This window comes from Strix uralensis, chromosome 3 (genome assembly GCF_047716275.1).
Source record: "Strix uralensis isolate ZFMK-TIS-50842 chromosome 3, bStrUra1, whole genome shotgun sequence".
NCBI classification, from domain to species: Eukaryota; Metazoa; Chordata; class Aves; order Strigiformes; family Strigidae; genus Strix; species Strix uralensis.
In genome coordinates this window covers 130199015-130221315 of record NC_133974.1, presented here as the reverse complement: position 1 = coordinate 130221315, position 22301 = coordinate 130199015, and the positions used below count along the sequence as shown (strand labels likewise).

The 22301-nt window shown below is 44.9% G+C and overlaps 1 protein-coding gene across 1 annotated transcript in view; it reads right to left on the bottom strand.

Annotated features, from left to right (window-relative positions):
• Window positions 1-21156, bottom strand: part of JAG1 (jagged canonical Notch ligand 1) — a 37468-nt gene extending 16312 nt beyond the window's left edge. The window contains exons 1-5 of the mRNA XM_074864390.1: window positions 20547-21156; window positions 19279-19584; window positions 8281-8332; window positions 2511-2765; window positions 1460-1520 (exon numbers count right to left, since the gene is read on the bottom strand). Coding sequence (XP_074720491.1) covers window positions 1460-1520; window positions 2511-2765; window positions 8281-8332; window positions 19279-19584; window positions 20547-20627 — 755 coding nt within the window. The 5' untranslated portion in view covers window positions 20628-21156. The remainder of the gene's footprint in view (window positions 1-1459; window positions 1521-2510; window positions 2766-8280; window positions 8333-19278; window positions 19585-20546) is intronic.
• Window positions 21157-22301: the final 1145 nt, after the last annotated feature.

Below are 22301 nucleotides of genomic sequence, written 5' to 3'. Positions count from 1 at the left end.
CTTGACTGATACACTCCTCTCACCATCTGGCCCCCCAGTATTTCCTACTACTTGCTAGGCTTTTTTCTTTTTTTAATTAAAAAAAGATTTAGATTTGGTGTTCTGGGGGTTAACCGGCTTATATCAGTGCTGCTAAACATTAAAATCAGTGAGCAACCTACAAGGGTCCATCCTGCAGCTTGACTTTCACTTTGCCATGTCTCCTGTGGAGAACGAGAAGTTACTTCCTACCTTACTTTCAGAATGTTCCTCGGTGATTTTTTTTTTGTTTGTTTTGTTTTGGAAGCATGAATTACAGGGACAGAGAGAAAGAATGAGCCACTGTGGCTATTTAGGCTGACTTCTTATATAATATATAGTCTGTCAGACACCCCAGATTTAGTTCTTGTTTGAACTACAGCTTATCTAGAACGAAGAGCAGTCCTCTTCATGCAAAAGTTTCCAGCAATAGAGAATCCACCAATAGGTTTGTGAGGTAGAAAAATTACTTTCTGTTCCTTCAGACTTCTGAGTTTTATTCGTGAACACCCAAGCTTCACTTTTAACCCTTCCTACACAGGATCAATATCAACATTTTGTAACCTCAGAAGCCCTCCGTTCCCTATCGCAGGTAAACAGATATGATAAAGGGTTACATGAAGCAACTTACAACCAGTTTGTTGATAAAGAACGTCCACATTTAATATCCATTAACCCTCTATTAGTAGGGGAGAAAACATCCCCGTGCTGTAAATGTATTTCATGTATTTTGAGGCATTCCAAATATTTAATTGTTGAGTTATGGATAAACTCTACTTTTCATTGTCTCCTTGCCAGGACAGAACGGGACTTCAAAGCACGGGAGCAGAATTCTGCATTCATCGGAGCCTACCGACAAGATTTCATCCCAGCTATTAACCTCTCAGCACTCGGAGCCTGGCTCACAATGGTAAAGGAACCGAGAGATTTAACTAATCCCATTCTAAAGAATGCTTGACTTTTGCCTACTGATGGAAGAAACCAGGGGGTGGGAGGGAGGAAGGGGGAAACAGTGAAAGGGAGAAGAGGAGAGAAAAGCCACACTGTACTTCAAGCTTGTAGTTGAAAAAGCCTATTAATCAGGCTGTTGGAAAAAAAAAAAAAAAAAACAACGTACCCACAAAACATTTGCACTATTTATGCAGAAACAATTAGTTAGTGCTCATTAGGCAGCATTCACACGATGTATCCTGTACCCTCCTCCCCCCCCTCAGTGCCACCATTTCACAAACCAAAAGCTTCTTAAAATTATCAGTGCATTAAAAAGCCTGCTCCCCCCTTATTCTGGGCAAGTCAGCATGAATAATGTGCCTTGGTCAAAAACATGACTCCAAAAACACCCTCCCTCCCCAATTCTATTGTGTTTAGCATCACTTGTTTAATTATTTGGGGATGGGGAGGTGGCGGGGGGGGGGAACAAGGAGGGAGAGGGAGCATTTACCTGCACTCTCCTGGAATCGTGCAAGAACCATGCTTGGGGCTACATCCCTGACGACAAATAGCTGTTAAAACAAAAAAAGAAGAGTATCAGCATGCTGCCTGCTTCCTGCATCTTCACACTCGTGGGAATGTTTTAAACTTTAACCAGTATTGTAATCGTACTAAATCCAAGGTTTTAACAAGTCTCTCGTATCAAGTCTACTGGAAGGAAAAACCAAGGTAGGTGGCTCCCTGCGATAGGAAATCAGCTAGCTTTGCAGAGGAATCGTATCTCACGCTGTTCAGTTCTTTCTATGCAACAGAAACCATCTCGCCTCAGAGAGCTCAAGTCACTCTGAGTCCACAGGTTTCCTTTCCCTGTCTTTTGCAGGTGAAATGGCCCACTCTCCCTGGCTTTCCATCTAACTCAAAGCAACCTTTAACTACTCTGGATTTACTTTTGAGCCATTATCTCTGAACAGACAGGATATTAAGATGAGCATCGATTCAAATTGCAGGGAAACTCAGTCAGCAAGGCATACTGATAGTCTGTTCCTACTCAAGAGTCCTGCTTTCTCCTTCTGAAATTACCTAGGAAGTTGCCATTCCCTAATAAACGTGTTAAACATCTTCTCAGGTAGAACAAACAGCCTGGGACTTTTCAAACACCAAAGCTTTACACTTGCCAGGTCAGCTCTAAAACAAGTCTCTCCTTCCTGCTTGTCTTGAAGTTCTGCACCAAAGGGGAAATCCTTTTTGAAGTCAGCAGCAGAATTCCTATTGAAGTCAGTGGGCTGGGTTTTATTCCCAAGGGCAAAGATGTGGATAATCAGAGAAAGAACACATCTGCTAAGTGCCCAGTACTTGTCAGACCTCTCTGAGATTTTAAAACAAGGCAGAAACTAGTCCTCCCCTGCCCCTAGTTCTGTGTGTAAAGAGTTAGTCGCTGTCCCATCGGTCCTTAGCCCCGTTGTCTGCACAAACTGGCCACACTGAATTGCAACCCGGATATGACGCACTCAAATCCTGCCCAAGCCCGCCGGTCATCCGGGGGTCGAGCATTCGTCACAAACCTTTGTTGCATTCTGGTCCCATCCAGCCTTCCAAGCATGTTTTGTTGCCATTCTGGTCACAGGTATGGTGAGTGAAGAAGTCATCTCTCGGTCGACAAAACTTGTTGCAGCCGAAGCCATAGTAATGTTCTGCACAAGTCACACGGATTTGGTACTCAAAGTGGGCAACTCCTGCGTTATGCTTCAAAGTCTGCCACTGACGGCTCGGGTTGATCATGCCAGAGTGGGATGCCTTCTCAATAATGCGATCAGGATCTACAAGTCAGAAGAGATGTCAGAGTTAAAGCTTCCTTTAGGTATCATTACCTCCCACGTCACATCTCTCTAGCTTCACTGGCAAGACTCTCTGAGGCAGCCAGTTGGTTTTATTAATTTTCTGTTTTAGAGAGTAAGATAAGTCTGCCCTGGAGCTACAAACCATTAACTGAAACACACATGCAGCATTATCAAACTGAACAAAGCTTGAAATCAAAAGGGACTGTTAGGTTACTGCCAATCACTTATCCCTTTTGCACTGTAAGGGCATCCAGTAAGAATCACACAGTTTGTGAGTAAAGAAAAACTCAGCTGCTTTCACATCTAGCTCCAACAGATTGGTACATAATGTGGTTTTCCAGGCTTGTCCATTCATGGTACTAGTTTTGTTTTTAACAGGAATATTTACAAAAACATCATACTACAATAGCCTAATAAAGCAATGTCTACAAACTGAACGTAAGCACCGCAAAAGGTTTGCAGCCTCCCAGGACTCTGGGGTAAACATTAAATTGAAAACTAGCAACTCTGGCATTCAGATGACATCAGTGACCTCACCAGGTTTTGGCTGAGAAATACCGTGGAAATTCTCTCTTCAGCTGTTAGCTGACACTAAAAATTCAAGACTACCAGAGCTCAAAGCAGAGAACTCAAATTACTGCATGTATGTGCTACAGATCCCCCTTCTCTCTACAGAGCCTGTCAAAGTTTAGACTTTGTACTTGACATTTAGTTGCAGCAAAGGTCTTCTGGCTTTTAGAGCCCTACAACTGTCTAAATTATGGTTTGAAATAATAATACTTCACATTAGCTCGGAACATTGTATATATCTGTGGTATTTCACTTCGTAATCCAGGTCTTGTGACTTAAATGATCTGACACTGCCTTACGACCTGCTGCTAGCAAGCACTTGACTGCCGAGCGAAAGTTTATCATAAAACAGCCAAAATATCCTTGCAGACATAGTACAAAACCCAAAAATAAGTACCAGGCTACACTGCTCTGTATATGGGAGCATAATCCAGCGACAGAAGAATTTTAGGTAGAAGGGCAGTTTGCCAATGATGTGTTAGAAAGCGGCGCGTGAAGTACTGGCACATTTGAGTGTTAATAATTAAAACTTACTGATGTTCAGCATGTTCTTCTAACAGTTACAACGGAAAGTTCATGGATTTAACATAAGGCAGAGCTGAAGACTAAAGAAGTTGTCACATAAAGCTTGAGATGACACACGGGCAGTTTTTCATCTAAAATGCTTTTAAATATCTTGCTAAGGACCTTTGCTTTGTGGCTTTCAAAAAGAACTTCCAAACAGGCTTCTCAAGCCTCAGATACCCATTATCAATTCACCACTAGATCCTCCCTGCTTGTCTGCAGTTTTGAATAAAGTCAAGTCAAAGCACTGGCTGCACAACCACAGAAGAGTGACAATACACAGACATTGTACGCATTTACCCATTTTGGGGGGTATTCTTGGCTGGAGACTACGGCATCCATTAAGTGTTTACAGTGTGAAATTAAGGGCAACAACTTCTTATTCACCTTCTGGTATTTCTGGTTCTATAATATTTTCCATTTAAATCAGTTTTTATTATTCATTGGCACTAAGCCCCCAACCCCACATCTATGCGTGAGAGTTTCAAATGCATGCAGGCCTTTATTAATTTAAATCCCATTCACAAGTAACATAGATGCCTAAGGACTTTTCCATACTGGTATATCCAGAGCAATATCATGTCCTGTACTGTGCAGGTGTAAGGCTCTTAGATCTCATCAACAAGATTACTGACTAATTCTAAGAGGTACTTAAGCAGATGCATATCTGTTCGCCTTGAATGGGGCTAGTCGAGCGATTAGAGCTCCACTCATGCATGCTGGAGATGGCTTTGCTGCACTTGCCAAGATTACACCCCGATCTACAGCACAGTTGGAAAGCAAATGCGTTTCCCCAAATACCGACTCCGTGCATAAAGACATCCTGTTTCTTGCGAGTAAAACAACTCTATCCTTTTCTCCTCTAAGTGGCAGAAGAAAAGGGGAATGACACTCAATTTAGTTTTGCAAACCGCCCCCCCTCCACGCACACACACGCACTCTCACTCTTGCTTTTCCAGTCTTTTCCTGTTCCCTGTTGGGAACATACCACTGACAGCTATTTGAGTCCTTGGCACCAGAAAAACAGTCGCCTTGGAAAAGAGATCTTTCCTCCTGCCTCTGCTCTATCATTCCCCTATCTGCCAGCTCATTAGGAAGCACATCCTTGCTGTATGTCTACAACATCTCACTCCAGTCACCGGCTCTTTTGAGCCCTTAACCACAGGCTGAACTCAAATGGAAACATCCTTATTAGTCCACTGGATAAACTAATTTTTTTAAAGGGCCCAGATGAAAACCAGCTGTGATTTCACTTTGGATCATGGCTAAAATGCCTTCCATTTGATACTCGTTATAAAGCTACCACCGTGCATTTAAATTCAAGTAAGATCTCACAGACTTAAGATCCCTTTCCATTAGCCATCACCCAGAGTTTTCACAATGAAGTATTGGCATGTTCCTTCTTGTACAAAAATTTCTCCACCCTTCCCTATTCCCACCTGTCAGTACGCCCTTACACAAGTGCGCTGACCCAGACTTCAGGGAAGGCGTTGCAACAACTCTTCCATTCTTAGCCCGCACCAGCAATGTTTTAAATTTTATAGTAAGCAATCCCAAAGCAGCAGACTGGTTAAGTAAATAAAAAGAAGCAGTCAGCCAGGCTTGAGAGAAAGGCGATCTTCCTAACTCGTCTGACATCATCTGACTCGGAATCCCATGCTCTGATAGAAAGGTTACAGGAAACATTAACCAATTAGAAATTGATGAAGTGGAAGAGAGAGGCTTTCCGTACATCTTGAGCTTCCACTCTGCACTTCGCTGACAAAGTTTGTTGGTTTCATTCACTTTTTGTGGCTGCGCTTCAAAGCTATTAGTCTGTCTTTTTATTCTGTCGGCAACTTTATCAAAGGTTTTAGGCACGGGGCAATTAGCTATTTTGACTGCCCACCTTTGCTTTTCAGTGCTCCAATTTCTGGAAATTATAACTATGCAGCACCAGGAAGCAAACAACAACAAAAGCCCAGACTCCTCTAGGCGTTTTGGGTGGCCAAGGACACCACAGTTATTTTTGAAAGTCTTTGTTTCAGACAACTTCCAGCTATGGCTTGGTTTACATTGTGCTGAAGTCTCTTATGCCCGTCTGGAATTCACATGCAACTGATACCAGTAATTTACAATAGCTCTTTGACATAGTTTGAGATGCAATGTCAGCCCCATTAGCTTTATGTATGAAGCGACAGTAGCAAGATGGCATCTAGACAAGAACCAGAGTAAGAAAACCATTTAAGCTGAATCTTGGCTCCAACAAAGCACGATTCTCATCAACTTCAACAGGGCCAGAATTTAACTGCAAGCCACTCTTGGAAGGGAGACAAGAGAGAGTATGTGGTAAGGGGAACGTAGGAGGAGTGGAATGTAGAGGGGGGAAGGAAGCATCCACTCTAGGATCTCCTAACGACTGCATTGATCAGAGGATGCTAGAGCTATGGAAAAGTTACACAAAGCCTACTAAACCCATCTATTTTTTTTTTTTTTTTTTTTTTTTTGAGCTGTCACAGAGTCCTTACAATTGAGCAGTAATTAGGGCAAAAGAAAATCCTGGACATCAAAAAAAATACTCATCACTTTATATGATAATTGTTTAGTTCTAATGATTGCCTTAACTAGTTCTTCAAGACTTATTCTTCAGCTATGGGAAAGCTGACTAAGCGATGAGGTACAAAAGAAAAGCTTTGTGCAGTACAGCGACTGAAGTGACCTACAGATGGATATGTGACAGCAAAGCTGGAGCAGGAATGCAAATCAGGAACATATGTAAGAACATGTCTGCACTTGGTCAAACGCACTGCTGAGAAATGAGGCAATTTTGTCTGAAGACAATTGTACTTCCAGAACATGAAAGCAAAGAAAGGGTTCATTGTGTAGCTTTGGAAATGCAGTTGTTTTTTCATGAAAAAAGATGAGCTCTAATAATAGTAAAAGTGGCAGAGACCCAGTCTGAAAAAACTCTCAGATCCTACTGTAAACAAGACCTTCATTTTGAATTCAGGCATCTTCCATTTTTAATACAACTCTGCTGCTGCAGCAGCAGCAATCTATTTTCTGTTCCTCCATAAAACACTTCGTAGACAAGAGCCAAGAAATCTCCCAGCCAGCGCTCCACGACTGTGCTGGGGTAGGGCCTGAAATCACAGGCACTGCGACAGTGTTGAGTGTGGCGGGTTGTAAAGCAAACCATGGCTCCCACTGACAGGTCACAGGAATTATCTGCAATGGACAACCTCTATTCTGGAACTAAGAACTAATAGGACATCCCGTGTATATTAAAAGAAGATATTAAAGAGCAGATCTGTGCAGAAAGGTTCCCAGACTCAAAAGCCATTCCCAAGCAGCGTGCTCTTCACCGATTAAAACACAAAACCACAGCACTGTGCACATTTTTACAAGGCCTTTCTCTCGTGAAGCATGAAGTCCATTTCATTACTGTGCGGCTGTCACCTGGCATTCCAGAGCGGACTGCAAAAAGGCTGGTTTAAGATGGGCCATAGCACTGCTGCTTCCTCGTTGAAGGAAAAGGCTTGTTGTGTCAACAAAAGGTTTATGAGTTCAGATTCATACTTTCTCCTGTGGCTTTTACCACACACTATTAGAGCCTTAGATTGAAAATAGAGCTAATTTTGCCCACCTACTTCAGTAACAGTAGGCAGCAAGCAGAACAGCTCATGTGCCAAGAGACTCTATGTGGCTTCCTCTAGCCAGCAGGAAAAGCTTAGCAGAAAGTTTCTGAAACCAACCAAAGACATTCCAGGCAAAAGATTCCCACCCTTGATTTGCAGCCAGCTCTACCAGATGGTGTCTGGTAAATATTTTTCAGTCCCTCAATATAAATCCCTAGTCATCCAACTCCCAAGGAAGAGCTGGTAGTCACTCCTGTTTCTCATCTACAGTCATAAAATGGATAGCTATACCAAGTGTTATGGAGATTTTTTTTTATTTTTTTTTTTTAAAAGCAGCATGTTCGGTTTTGAGAAGTACATAGTTTATAGAGAGGTCCCAAGTGGACAAGACTTAGGCTTCTGAATACCACTCCTAATTTAAAAAAATAATAATCCAAACAGAAAAACCTGAAGAAATCCCTTGGCTTTTATTCTCCCTAAGGAGAAAAAGGGAATTAACAGTGTCTATTTTTAGGCATCAAACCATTGGTGCCTAGGTGAGTGAGCTACTCACCCTCTACAGGCAACATGAGGGGGACAGGCTGCTGCAGAGCCTGGAGTAGTTGCTCCAAATTGTCTGGGGGAGAGCTTTTCCCTCTCCTCATGCTCTACTTCACAGTAAGCTGGTTAGTCTACTAAAGGCCTTTCAATGGACAGGAAATCAAGGTGTCCAAACTAAGTAAACCAGCAGAATGAATACTTACTAGTAGAGTTATCATTGTAATCCCATGCCTCAACAAGCAGTGTGTAGGATCTCTGCAAAAGAAGAAAAAAAAGAGTTAGTTTCAAGGCCACACATGACTGTAAGACATTAAAAAAAACCCACGTCCACCAGCAACAATTTTAATTAAAAGGGAAAATTCCTGGTCTCTGCCCTAAAATGGAATACTTGAAAACATAAATAGGTAATAGATTATACTTGAGACAAACATGATCTTCCTGAAACCCCCTAAGCTACCTTATCCAGTCTGACTTAGAAGACCTTTCACCTTGGATAGCTCATCTTTGTCATCATTAATGCATCTTATGTACTTAACCAGGAAGTACAGCCTTTGACACTATGCTGTAGCCACAATAAAGCACGTGTGGAAGAACTGCACATGGAAGACAGAAAACACCGGGCTGGCAGAGCAGCATCAAAAAAGCAGAACCAAACCCCCACCCTCAAAAACTGCTTCAAAAGAATTTTGTTACAGAAGAATAGTCTTGATGTCCCTTCCCCCAACCGTCCTGAAAGCAAGAAGTGTTGCTAAGATTACTGTGCTCTGCCTTGACAGCGCGATCTCTAGGGACTTTGCTTTTCAGCACCCCCTTTGAAAGCTTTGTCTGCATGAGGGCCATCGCAGCTCCCACAAGTATCAGGTAACCGAGGGAAGAACTGATGGATATGGGAAGGGGGTGGGGTGAGAGAGAAGCATTGTAAAACAAAGGCTAAGACCAGACTATTTGGAAGAGCAGGGAAAGGGAAGACGCGCTATCCACCCCGTGTCACATTTACAGATGCACTAATCTGCCAATGAGCTCGCCAGCACTCCAGTAATAATAATCATAAGCATAAACTAACTGAAGTGACTCCATGGGTTGGGAAGCTGCCAGCTATTACATCTAAGCCACCTTTATCTTCAATCCTAACTTGAGAACAAGAGCCATTAAAACGTCTTCTCCTCCCCCAGCTCTACTCTGAGATATTATTATCCAGGCTGTATCTTTCAAAATTGTCATTTAGCAAGCCATATTCAAATTTACAGAATGATTCAAAAACAAAACAACACACACACACACCCCCCTGCAAAAAAAAAAGAAAAAAAAGCGCTGAGGAAAAATAAGAAAAAAAATTACTTTAAAAAGTATAATAATAACTATAAATGAGGTAACGCTCTTTCTGGTGAGCGGAACAATAATAGAACAAATAAAAACTCTCCATGAAGAGTTTTGATACTTTGCCATACAAGCTGTATATCGTAAGGTTTATTTCTCCTTAATTGTATCTGCGCTCACTCACAGTCTGCTCATTTGTGGTCTGCAGTGCTTAACACCTTTTCTGTAACAGAAACCAAAATACAGTTCCGAGAGTAAGCTGCTACAAGGTGCGAGCGTAAGGCAGACCTCAAATTCCTTGAGAGGAAAAAAAAAAAAAAAAAAAAAGAAGGGGGAAAAAAAAAAAAAAGAGTTGAAGCAGACTGCTTTCTCACGACTGGACACAGCATGCAGCCTCTGAATGAAAACCTAGTTTGTGATGGACACTGGCTTGCAATATAGCCTAAATATGTTTCATATTCAAAGCAGACTAGGATTCCATTTCGTTCACTGATAACTGTGGGAAAATGCTTCCAAAGTAAGCAAAGCTGGGCAAGCCAAGACATGCACCCAAACTTCTATAGAGAGGCTCCACTGGCCCAAACCATTTTTGGTTAACATTTCATAAAAGTTACATATTGTTTGTTACTATTCTAGATGCAGTCTGCCAGCTTAAAAAAACCTCTGAAAATAAAACACGACACAACATGATCATTTAACACTGTTTAAAGCAGATTTAAGAAGTTCTTACACAAGTCAGAGGTAAAAAAAAAAAAACCACAAAAACCAAACAAAACCAGAATAGAACTCCAGAGCCATATCACAGATACAGATTGCACTATCCTGGGTGCTTCCTCACTGGTTTAATTACCAACATTGAGAAGCACAAGCACAACATGTTACTGCAAGCTTGAAAAAAATATTATGATCTAGAGAATGAATTATGGCAACTAGCACTACTCCAATAAAGTGAAGGATGTTTTCCTTTTGGCCTTGCATAATTGTTTTGGAAGATATTTTGTCTAAACTCATAGCAACAGTTCCCGGTTGGTTCTCAGGACTGTTTACCAACACACCTAGCCCTTAAGGAAAGGAAAGGCTGAATCCTAGTGCTACTGTTGCTAGATACTTGTGTGACCACTTTTCAGAGTTTGTTTAAAGAGAGGAGACGCTTCTGCTTAACTGGATGGAAACAAAATGCAGGGGGAACAGACCTACCCTAGCAATTCCCTTGTTTCTGTGTGCCCCCTCTCACCTCATCTGAATATTTTAAATGAAGAATCCCTGTCCTGAAAAGAGATGATACAAAGAATGGCAGTTTAATCTCTTGGCTCTGTCCCTCTCAGCACGAGGCAAAGAAAGGACAAGACTTTGTGTTCAAGATGGAACACTCCTAAACAAAAGGCACACAGACACCCACAGCCCCACGACAACAGTAGCAAGCCCCCCTCAACAATCCAACTATCACATACCTCCAGCCAATTCCCACCCCCACCCAAAAAAAGAAACCAGTTCTGTGCAAAGACTGCACTGTTGAGATTTTTTTAAGAGTGCATATCATCCCCACTCTATAGATCAACGATTCAGATATCTCAGGAATGACTACTTACAGCACGGAGGTTTAAGTTTTCCCATGCCCACAGATGACCTCTGCCCATCTTTGAATAAATATATACATCCAGACACAAGAATTCCACATCATGCACCTTATTCCATCAAAGCAATGTCCTAGGCAACAAGGCAGCAGTGAACTTTCCAGAGTCACACCCAATTAGCCACTGTAAACCTGAGCTTGACCAGAAGGCAGGGATTCTGGCTCGAGAGGAAAGGCAGCTTGAAAGGAACAGCAAGCCGGCACAGTTTGCAGAACATCCACAGTCTGATCGGCCCAGAGGGCTGAAAGGCAGCATGGTCAAATTTAAGCAAAACTCCTATGAGTTAAGCCATGAGAGGATGGAAATGGTTAAGTTCACACTCCAAAAAACTGAGAAAGCCCCAACAGGCAAGGGCCATTTTCCTCAATGAGACACCGGGATTTAGTCTTGATCCATTGATAATACAACTCAAGAAAGACTTTGAAGACCCTGAAGTCCATCAGAAACTGTCCCTTTTAAGGGTCTCAAAGGGCAAGGCAACCTCTTTTCTGGTTATTTAAATGAAATACTAGCAGCTCCAGGTAAGCAGAAGGTGTTTAAAGCTCTCAGCTTGATTACCTTCTTCCCTCCCTTCATGCAGACATCCACCCAAAAGATGTGTTTTTGTACTTTGGCTGCTAAAGGCATTCTGCGAGTCAGTGGGACAGAGCAAGATTAAAACATCAGGCTCATTAGTGAAAGGACTGCCTCCTTTTTGAAAGACGTTGCAACTAGTCAAACTTCTTTCCCTCCTATCCTTGTGGTTAAACCATGCAAGAGCTTTGCTGAGCATGTGAAACCATGACTAGACAAATGCAGTGGGAAGTTCGCGTTCTGGATGCTGCGCCTGCTCCTCCTCTGCCAAACAAGGAGAGCAGGTTAAGCCCAGCAACATTCTCCTCACGCTCCGCCAGCCACGCACAGCTGTGGAGACCAGTTTGAGAACGGTGCTCGCACCCTGCCTGCGTCCTCTGGCAGAAGGTTAGGAGACCGGCACGCTGCCACAGCAAATTGCCAAGAGCTCCAGCAATCCCCCCTCCCTTCAGCTGGGAGGGGGGGAGACGGGGAAGAGGGAAACTGAGGCGTATTTCAAAGCGCCCGAGGGCGAGGGAGGAGGGCATCTCCGAGCAGAGCAAAGGCTGGTCACAAAAGCCCTTCCTCTAAACCTCAGCAGCACTCGCTTGGGTACCCCTGTTGCCACGTGACAAGTCACGATGACGCTACACAGATGCGTCACATCACGGACAGCCAGCCAGCTCTGACAACAGAATATTCCTTCAAGGGAGCTCATTCAGAGGAGATGCAGACCTGTCTGGGAAAAGGAGGGAAACAGCCTAACCCTCTTAACCCTTTGTCAAATGCAACATCATCAGGAAGATCTTCTTTGGGTCAGCCTACGTAAGGATAAGGCAAGACCCTATAAAGCTGTTACTCTCTCAGCCCTGCATCTATTAACAGCGTCGAGGCTGTAAAAATCTCACGCCTCAGAGTTCACAGCCAAGAGCTGGGCTGAACCTCAAGCAGGCAGCCCAGCCAGGAGCCTCAACAGAATATGCCCACATGAAAACAGAGCACACTGTTCCTTTAGTCTTCATTTTGAGTAGCTCCTTCATTGCTCTTAGTGCCAGTAAACACTTCATTGCCACATAAAGGAGAAGACACGAAAACAAATTTAACTATATTAGCAGCTTCCAGGAGAGACTCCCCCCACTCCCCTCCCCATTCTGCCTTGGCACAAGCCAAGTCAGTAACCGAAGTCAAGACCTTCTCTGCGATGCAACTGCCACCCTCCTGCCAAATGATGAAGGACACAAAAGTACCGCTATCCAAACCATGCATACGCTTAAGCATCCAGTAAACCAGGCTGATCTCTGATCTGGCAAGCCTGCTGGAATAATGAGTATCCTGTGAATACATAATGTGCTGAAGTTGCCATTGTGTGAAGTAAGTCCATGGTTTGTCTGGGAGCCGAGCAATGCTGAGTCTACTGCTGCTTCCTGTTGCTTGTCCTGTATTAGCATTATTTTTGGATAGGCCCCATTATGTTCTGTAATCCTCACTGCAGTCAGTATGGCCACACTATTGTTCTTGGTTAATATTAGCAGTCAATGCCTCTGTCTGGGTGGCCGGACTACAATGTATTCCAATCATAAAACTAGCATGCATTAACCAAACAATGTACTGGGATAGAGGGGGGAGACTTGGGGTCCTCCCTCCTCCCCCCTCCTTTAAAAAAAGAAAAAAGTATAGCATCTTCCCCCCCCCCCCTTTTTTTTTTTTTCTTTCTTTTTAAACTAATGATTTTAAGTTATTTCAGCTACCAGGATGCTTCATACAACAACAGCATTTTAATCAGCACCTTATCTAGTTACGGAGTTATTTTCTCACGGAGCCCCACTTGTCAAAGACTAGCAGGTAGGCCAAAATGTCAATGGTTGCTTTCAACCTTCCCCAACAAGCAGATTACCTGCTCTTATCAGTCCCCCTACCTGTTTAAAGCATCCCACTGATAATTAAATGCACCAGTTACAAAAGGGTGGCAAGGTTAATAGAGAGAATACCTAGTAGCCAGCCAAGCAAAACAGTCAGGTTCACATAGAGCAAGCCTGAACAAGAAGCCTTTCTACTTATTTACCTAAGTGCATAAGAACTGGGTTGAGCTGGTAAAGGACTCTGGATGTTTGACTATTTACAAACCACTTTAACCACTTCTATCCACATCTTACAGTTTCTTCTGAATACTACAAGAATAACGAGTGTAATTTATGCTGCAGAATAGTTACCACAGAACCATGAGCTCCACAGACTAACAGGAAACAAACGCAACAGCTTCCAGTTTTGACATCTTTCCCCATGTTCAGGCATATGGGTTACCAGGTAAAATTATCAGAACTGTGTCAATTAACACAGAGAACTTCTATTCATCAGCAGAAACGCAAAGCCAAGTTTAGTTTGAATTTTCAAAACCAATCGTGTCGTTAGTATTATCTGCACAGAAATACTTTTAAGAACTGTAGCTTAAGGTTTTTGCACATACTGCAGGGCATCAGCCTTAAGAACTGAAGCTGGAATAAGTGCCATGTACAATGATGAGTGCAAGCCTCGTGCATGGCACCTCACCTCACTTCATTAGCTAAGGCCCAACTTCACTAGCTTCAGAACTAGTTTACTTCTATTCCAGCCTTCAGTCCACAATGAAGTGGTATGTTTCCTTGAGTATACTAGAATTTTAAGCATAAAGCATCAATTTTATGCAATTCATTTTCAGACACGCAGACTTCCAGCTGCATAAACAAGCTGACAGTGCTGGATGTATGCAGTCTGAGAAAGTTTAGGAATAAGCTCCAATGCCAGGCCCAATCCAGCTGCCACAGAAGCTAAACTGGAGCAGGCCTTTATTACAACAAGAACAAAAATCCTGGGAGCAGGCAGGACAAGGATTTATTTTTAGATATATTGTGGTAATACAGTCAAATGGATTTACCAGGAAGATGAAGTTCTGAACTGACTGGAACATAAGTAACTCCTAAGAACATGTAAAAAGTCCAAACCCTCCAAATGGATGCATCACTTCTCTGCAGTCCTGGGAAAAAACCAGCCTTGTGGGTGCTAATTATGCTTCAGATGTCACTTAGTACTCTCAGCTCCATTCTTGATAGTAATCCTAGGCAAAACATTGCCCTTTGAGTGCTGAAGATTTATTCTTAAATTATTAGTCAACAATAAATGACACAGTGGGGATTTGATTAATATGCATTTTGTTATAAAAATGTCTTCTGATCTGCCCGTGCTCCAAGATGACTTATTGGGCATTCTTTAAGAAAAGCTTGAACAATATCTAACATTCGCTTCTACAAGTTTTTAAAAAGTTAACTGGAAGGAAGGAAAAACAAAAAAAAAAATCAAAAAACAAACTTTAGTTTTATGGCAGTGACCTACTGTTGTGTTTTGTTGTTTGGTTGTTTGGTTTTTTTTAAAAAAAGAGCAGTTGATATTTTTGTTTCAGATTCAAAAGGCTGTTACTTTAATATCAGCTGCAGATTAGTATTTTGGAAGCCTCTTGTGTTAAGACGGGGGAAAAAGTTCACGAAGCTTAAAAAACACTAAAGCTCTTTTATTATCTCTTTGTAGCCAGAAAAAACAATGCCTACCCAGAAAACATATTTTACGTCTTCAGGAACCAGTAGCAGTAAGATTTGTCATTAAAGAGGGGAAAGGCTGACTATTGTATTTTTTAGAGTAAGGTTGAAATAAGACATTCAAACCTCTTTTTAATTGTATTTCGTGCTAAAGTCATTTAGATGCTGGAGGCTTTTTTTCCACCTCAGTAGTTTCCTGATGTGTTCATGCAATTGGCCCCAATATTAAATAATTACAAGGATCATAATTTCAGGATAAACAAGCCGTTTGAAATTGGAGCTATGCATACCAAAGGAATTGCCAAGTTTGACCTCCTTCTTACTCACAGTCTCGCCAAACCCCCAAAAGATCTTTCTTTACATAAAAGCAAAGTTTAGTGCTAAGCTTTGCTTAGTTAATTCATGCACAGCTCCCTTAAGGTATAGCACAAATCACACTTTGGCTTCTTTAAGAAAGGCAAGAGATTTGATTTATGTCAAAGAAGAGCATGTGTCTACCACGAAACAAAACTTGTTGAGACAGACTTTGACAAGTGGAACATGGAAATTCTTTTGTTCTGTACTTTTCTATATGGCTTCACAAGCCAAGTTTGCCTGTCAAGAAAGTGACTGAAGTCTCAAAATGAACGCAGGAAGCAAGCCTATGTGTTGTGGTTTGTTTTTTTTTTTTTTTTTTTTTTTTAAATCATCATCACTATTGTTTCAGTTTACTGAAGAATTGCTAGCTACTGCAGGGGCAGCTTTCTGATGCACTCTAGTTCCTTTATGCTGGTCTGCTGCCCTGTTTCCTAGCAACTTGCTCAAACCTCCCATCACTTAAATTAATTTATGGCCCACCATCTCCACAGCCATTACTCACAGGGGTACATATCAGAACTGACAAGAGCAAACCACCTAAGTTATTAATAAGACTCTGACACTGCAAATCTACATTACAACTACAAGCCAAATCTAACAATACATTTAAAACACACCATCCTCTCTTCTTCTTCTCCTGCATGATGAATAAAGGCCTTTAATGCAATGTAACTATTTTTCACAAATGGCATAAGGGGGCAGCTTGACATGGGAAGAGATTTTTTTTTTTTTTTAAAGTAGTCAAGGCAACAAGATTTCTTAATGTTACTGACTCAAGCTGGAACATCCAACAAAAACCTCCTTCAGACAGTAGAACACAAACAACACATATTCAGAGATGAGCATGAATTTTGAAGTGCAATACGATTAACATGTCGGTCTGGCTCCTACCACCTTTATTGCAATTTTCAGTCGGATGTATTCAAAGACATCTCTCACGATTAGCCACATTGGTAAACGCAACGCTAGTCTCAAGCTTTTACTAAAGTCAACAGTATTTACCCACCTAAATAATTTTTTAAGTTCTAAAATTCCAGCATCAGATTTGACTAATTCAGTTTACTACTTTATCTGTAGAGCTTTCAAAATGCCTAAAATGTTTTGTGTACACAATTTTAGTACAAATAAGAGCTTTGCCACATTAGATATTCTTTTGTTCAAATGCCATTTGAAAGTCACAATGGCTAGGATAAAAGCTGTGTCCTATAGAAGTTAAAGCTGGGGGGGCAGGCTTGATAATTGCAAACAGACTACCATCACAATCTCGAAAAGTGCATTTCTGCATGGGAACATGCAAGAGTTTATTCCAAAAATTCCAGTCTTAGGAACCAGAGTGTCTGAAGTCGTCAAGTTTCACACATTTCAAATGCTGCGCTGGAGTTTTGCTGCTGCTGCTCTAGGATTCCAGTGCTCAATTAGATTCAGCAGGACAATAGAAGCATTTCTTTTACTAAGATGCAGGCAAGCTTAAGAAACTTCTCCCAGGGTCCCCACCCCTCCAAACCCACCCTCTACACACAGATTTCCCTTCCCAACTCTATGAAGAGAGGAGCTGTTAGAAGGAACGTGTTCAGTTTTCACACCATTTTTATATACATACACGTATCTTCAGATTCGAGGCACTTGAATTACTGGGAGCAGGGCAGGGGGCTAGTTAAAACAAAAAAAAAAAAAATCTTTGATGAACCTGACTTTCCTGAAAAAAAGTAAAAATCTGCAACACAAGCACTGCAGCCATTGGCAGAGCTTCAAATACCTCAGATTTTTACAAAGCCCTTTATCCCTTTGATGGCATATTTGATAACAGTTTTATCTCATTTCATGTTAGAAAAAAAAAAGAAATAAAAGAGAAAGAAAGAAAGAAAGGGAGGACTTGTACTTCCAACAGAGAATACTTTTGTTAAGTCTGCTATTGTACTTTGTAATACTATCTCCTTAAAAACGCAGATTTGATTTCACCCTCGTGGCTCTGCAGCCCTCAATACTCCAGAAGTCACAACTGACGGAGGAGGCAGGTAGGAGGCAGCACAGGACACTTCAAGAACACATGGCTGCCTGCAGCACTTGGCTGCAGGACTACAAAGTGGGTGTCTACACTACAACTGGAGAAGGAATGCTTTTGAGGCGGCCTTTCCACCCCCCCACCAAAAAAAAAAAAAAAAGTCCAGGCCCTCCCAGCAACCAGTCCTTATCTGACTAGGAAGGGCCAAGCTTTGGAGGGAGCGGAAAGTCTACGCATGCTTCCACCTCGCCAGCAGTGATAGTGACAGAGGATAGGAAACAAGATTCACCCCTCCCCTGCATGCACGTAAGAGTCCTCCTCCCCTCACAAAAATGACCTTAGGCATCTAGGTTAGGATGACTGGATTTTCAAAACTGCTGAGCATCAACATATCCCAAGGCAGTCGGTGGGAAATTGCCTGCTCAGCACCTCTGGAGAAGGGGAGGGGGGGAAAAACAGTTTTGTTTCCTAGGTGATTTCTAAATATAAGTTTTAGAAGCATAAATTTGGGAGCTTTCGGCTTTCTGACCACGGCACCCCAGAGAGCCACCTCAAAAGCCAGTGTGTGCGTAAGAGCCCCCCAGAGCAGTCGCCCTCAGTTTTTTTGCTTGCCTGCACGCAGCGCTGCTGGGCGCAGCACAACGCACCTCCTGCCACCCACAGCCATGGCACTCTTCTATGTCCAGAAAGCCTACGGCCCCGGAACCCACCCCTGTGGGTCTGTCCTGGGCGATGGCTGTTTTGGAAAGGTGATCCTCAGTTTCTGTGCAGCGAGTAGAGCACTCCTCCACAGAGCTGACCGTATCAAAGCTTCAACCCTCTGAGCACCCCAGAAGAAATAAGCTGCACTGAAGTCTAAGCAAGTGTTCTTTACATGACCAACAACAAAGCAGGCTTGGCTAATCAAGGGGTTGCCAGTCCTCCATCTCACCGCTCTGCAAGGCTGACCAGTATTTGCTAGAGTGGACAACACTGGGAAAGAGCCCGGCTGAGAGCCCCACCTCCCCCAAGCCATCAAGTTCTGCACACAAGTACAGGGAAGCCAGAATCTATGGACCACAGAGACAAGTAGCCAGGAAAAGGTGTGCTGTGGGGAGGAGCGGGCGAAATGGACTGACAGCTAAGGCCAGGCTTTTCTCAGCCTTTAGCTCCTAGGGTCCGCAAGTACCTCAAAACATAGCAAGCTTCTCAGGGAGGCTGGCAACTACTTCACCAAGAGCAGCAGCGGCTCCCATCAACACCAAAGCAGTGCAGCGAGATTTCCCCTTGGGAGAAGCAGGAAGCCTTCCCAAACACGCTCCAGGGAAGGAGGCCAGCTATGACACACACTTTTCACACGGGATCCCTCTACAGCCCCTAACCCACTGCTCTTTTGGCTTAAGCCCAAGACTTCACTGGTTAGGGGGGAAAAAAAAAAAAAAAAAAAAAAAAATGAACTTCTGACCTTCTAAGTCTCAAGAGACTTATTCATGCTGTAAAGTGCAGAGATACTGGGTTTGCTTCCCTGACCCATTTAGATCCCCCTCGCTGCACATCTGACTTTCAAATTTAACAGGCTGTGCATTGTGAGCCCCAGGGAACAAAAACAAAAACACCACCAACATTTTACTCATTTCTGTGCTGCCGATTCCCGACGCTTTTGCCAAGATGCCTGCTCCCTCTCCAGTCCTGGTCCCTCTCCCCCTGCGCAAGAAGTTAGAGCTCGGCTCACTATGGCCATCTCAAACAGCACCGTCCAACAGAAGCAGAGCCAGAGCAGGCCACGCAACTCACCGGCCAGGCGAAGCTGAAAGGGATAACAATCCGGTTCTTTTCATTATTCCGGCTGTACTTTAAATTGAAGGTATTTCCTCCGATGACAGGAGTGGATTTGGATCCAAAGCTGCAAGGACCGCCAGCAGTGACCCGTGATTGATACTCCTTCAGGCAAACTTTAAAATAGGTATCACACTCGTCTCTGGTGCATTTTCTATCTCCTGGGTTTCGGGTGCCATCACAGCAATTTCCATTTTGCAGTTCACCATTCACATTTTGCATGGATAAAATCTCCAACTCGAACTGTCCCGATGCTAAAGTCACCTGTTAATCCCAAGAAAGAACCGGAGGAGAAACAAAAAAACCAAACAAACAAACAAAAAAAAAAAAAAAGAGAAACAAGAAACAGACAGTTACCTCACTTTTTCCCCCAAATGCGATCTACAACAACTCTGCAAACAGGAGAAAGTCATTTTAAGCATGCTTTCAAGAAGCACACACATAATATTAAAGGAAAAAAAAAAAAAAAAAAGAACCACTCCAAGCTTTTCCCTATCAGACATCCATGAGAAAGGCTCATAAATCATCCCAACCAAATAATGCCATTAATGCTAAAAAAGAACCGTAGGTGCCAACTCCAACACACACTGTGTATGTGAGGAAGGCTTCTAAATCGTTAGGAAATAACCAAAACGGACCAGGAGTGCACACGCCAGGGCAAACCCAACAAAACGATGTAGCTAAAGCACCCTGGAAAGGCAACCCCTCTGCCTTCTCCGAGGTGCAGCTGAAACGGGGAAAACAGCCTCCCCGCTCAAGGCTGCCCAGCTGAGATTCAGACCTTGCTCATTAGTCACCCCCCAAGAGTAGCGCGGTTAGCCCCGGTTTAAAGAAAAAAATGAAAAATTTAAAAGAAAAACGTGATTTCGGGGAAAAAAAAAAAAAGAAAAAAGAAAAGCGGTTTGCAGTCATTGCGTTTTTTATTCCCAGGGAATTAAGTCTTGCTGCAAGGAGCACTTCTGCGTTTGCCATCTCCGCAGAAAAGTTCGCAGCAGTCACCCCGCTCCGGCTGGAGGAGCTCTGCAAAAGCGCCTTGTGCCCCGCTGAAAGTCTGGGGGTTTTGGGTTTTTTTTTAAAAAAAAGCCACCTACCGCCATCCCCACGGGAGCCGCGTTCCGCAGAAAAAGCGTCAAAAAATCACCGGCAACAACCGCTCAGCGCGGCGGATCCGGGAGCCCGGTTGGCGGTTCCCCCCTCTCCCTCCCGCTGCAGCCCCAGGGACGTACCTTTGCCCGCAGCCCCAGCAGGGCGAGGAGGAGGAGGACGAGGGAGCACGCCGCCGCGGCTGCCCGCCGGGGCGCACGCATGCCGCCGCCGCGCTGCCCGCCCGCCTGCCTGCAGGCCGCCGCCGCCGCTCGCTCCGGGACGGGACGGGGAGGGCCAGGAGGGAGGAGGAGGAGGAGGAGGCGCCGCCGCTGCTGCCCGCCGCCGCCGCCGCCCCGCTCTAATATACCGCGCCGGCCGCGGCGCGCACCCGCGCCGAACAACGCCGCTTTTCAAGCGCTTTCAATAGCGCCCCGGTCTTCAATGCAAAGCAGCCCAGCCTCCTTTTATTCTCCTTATTCTCTCGCCTCCCTCTTTTCTTTCCCTTTTCTTCTCTCCCTCTCTTTTTCTTTTTTTTTTTTTTTTTTTTTTATTACTGCGATTATTATCCCGATCCTTTTATTCCTTTCAGGTCGCCGGCCACCGCGCGGTGGAGGCGCGGCGAGCCCCCCGGCCCCCCCCCCCCGAGACACACACACACGCACTCAAACACACACACACACGCACACACCACACACACGCACATCCAGCACACACACACCGCCCCGGAGCCGGCCGCCCGTCTGGGAGCCCCGCCGCCGCTCGGCTTCATCTAGCCCACGGCGGCAGGCGGGGAGGCCGCCCGCCCGCGCATGCGCCCATCCATATGCATGAGGGGGAAAGAAGGGAGGGGAATGGCGGGAGGAGGGAAGGCAGGTACCGGCAGGAGAGGAGGAGGAGGAGGATTAGGAAGAAGAGGGCGCGGAGAGGAGGGCTGGGCGGGAGCGAGGCGAGCGAGCGGCGGCTGCTCCTCCTGAGGGAGGCGGCGGGCCCCGGCCTCAGGCCGCCCCAAGGGTCGCAGGTGCGTCCCGGGCTACCTGGAGCGGCCGCGCTGAGGCGGCCCGGGAAGGGCGGGCGCGCGCCTTCCCCTCAGCTGAGGAGAGAGCGCGGGTTTTCCCGCCTGCCGCTCGCTGAGGGGAACGCGCGGACACTCGCCGCACCGCGTCCTCCTCGGGGCTGGTGGAAGGGAAAAGGAAACCTCCCGGGGTCGCTTGTGCGAGTGAAAACTTCCCCCCCCCCCCGCCCTCGGCCGGCGGCTGCCGCCCGCCTTCCCGCCCGGCGCTATCTGAGGGAGCGCAGCCTTTACGGAGCGGGACCGCTGAGGTGATGGCGCTCCCCGGGAGCGGGTTTTTCGCTCGGTGAGGGGAAAGGAGGGACGGGCGGCCCCGTCTCTGAGGTAGTGGCCGCTGCGCGGGCCAGCGGCTCTCCTGAGGGAAGCGGGGGTGGCCGTCGCCCCCGTGGGACTCGTTGTCCCCTCCTCAACACGAGGCCGCACCGCCAAGAAAACCCCCGCAGTTCAGGCGGGAAGGAGCTGGAAACGGGGCTCACCCCTCAGCTACAGCTCCTGGCTGTTTAGTTCAGGGTCTCCCTCAGGCTCGCCTGCTCCTGGCGCTGGAGACCTACATCCCGCCTGCCCGGCTTCCAAGTGTGTGCTGGGGTTTGTCAGCCCCATCCTCGAAGGACGGACACCTAGCCAGGTGAGACTCCTTGCCACAGGATACTGAGAAGCCCAACAGTTTGCACAGTAGCCAAAAGCATTCAGAGCAGCTCCCAGAGGAAGAGCTATGCATCAAAGGGCATTGAACAAAAAAAAAAACAACCCAACCAAACCACCACCCCTAACTTTGTCTCTGGTTCGGGAAGTCCCTGAGCCGCTGATCTAGAAGTTGGGCGAGTGT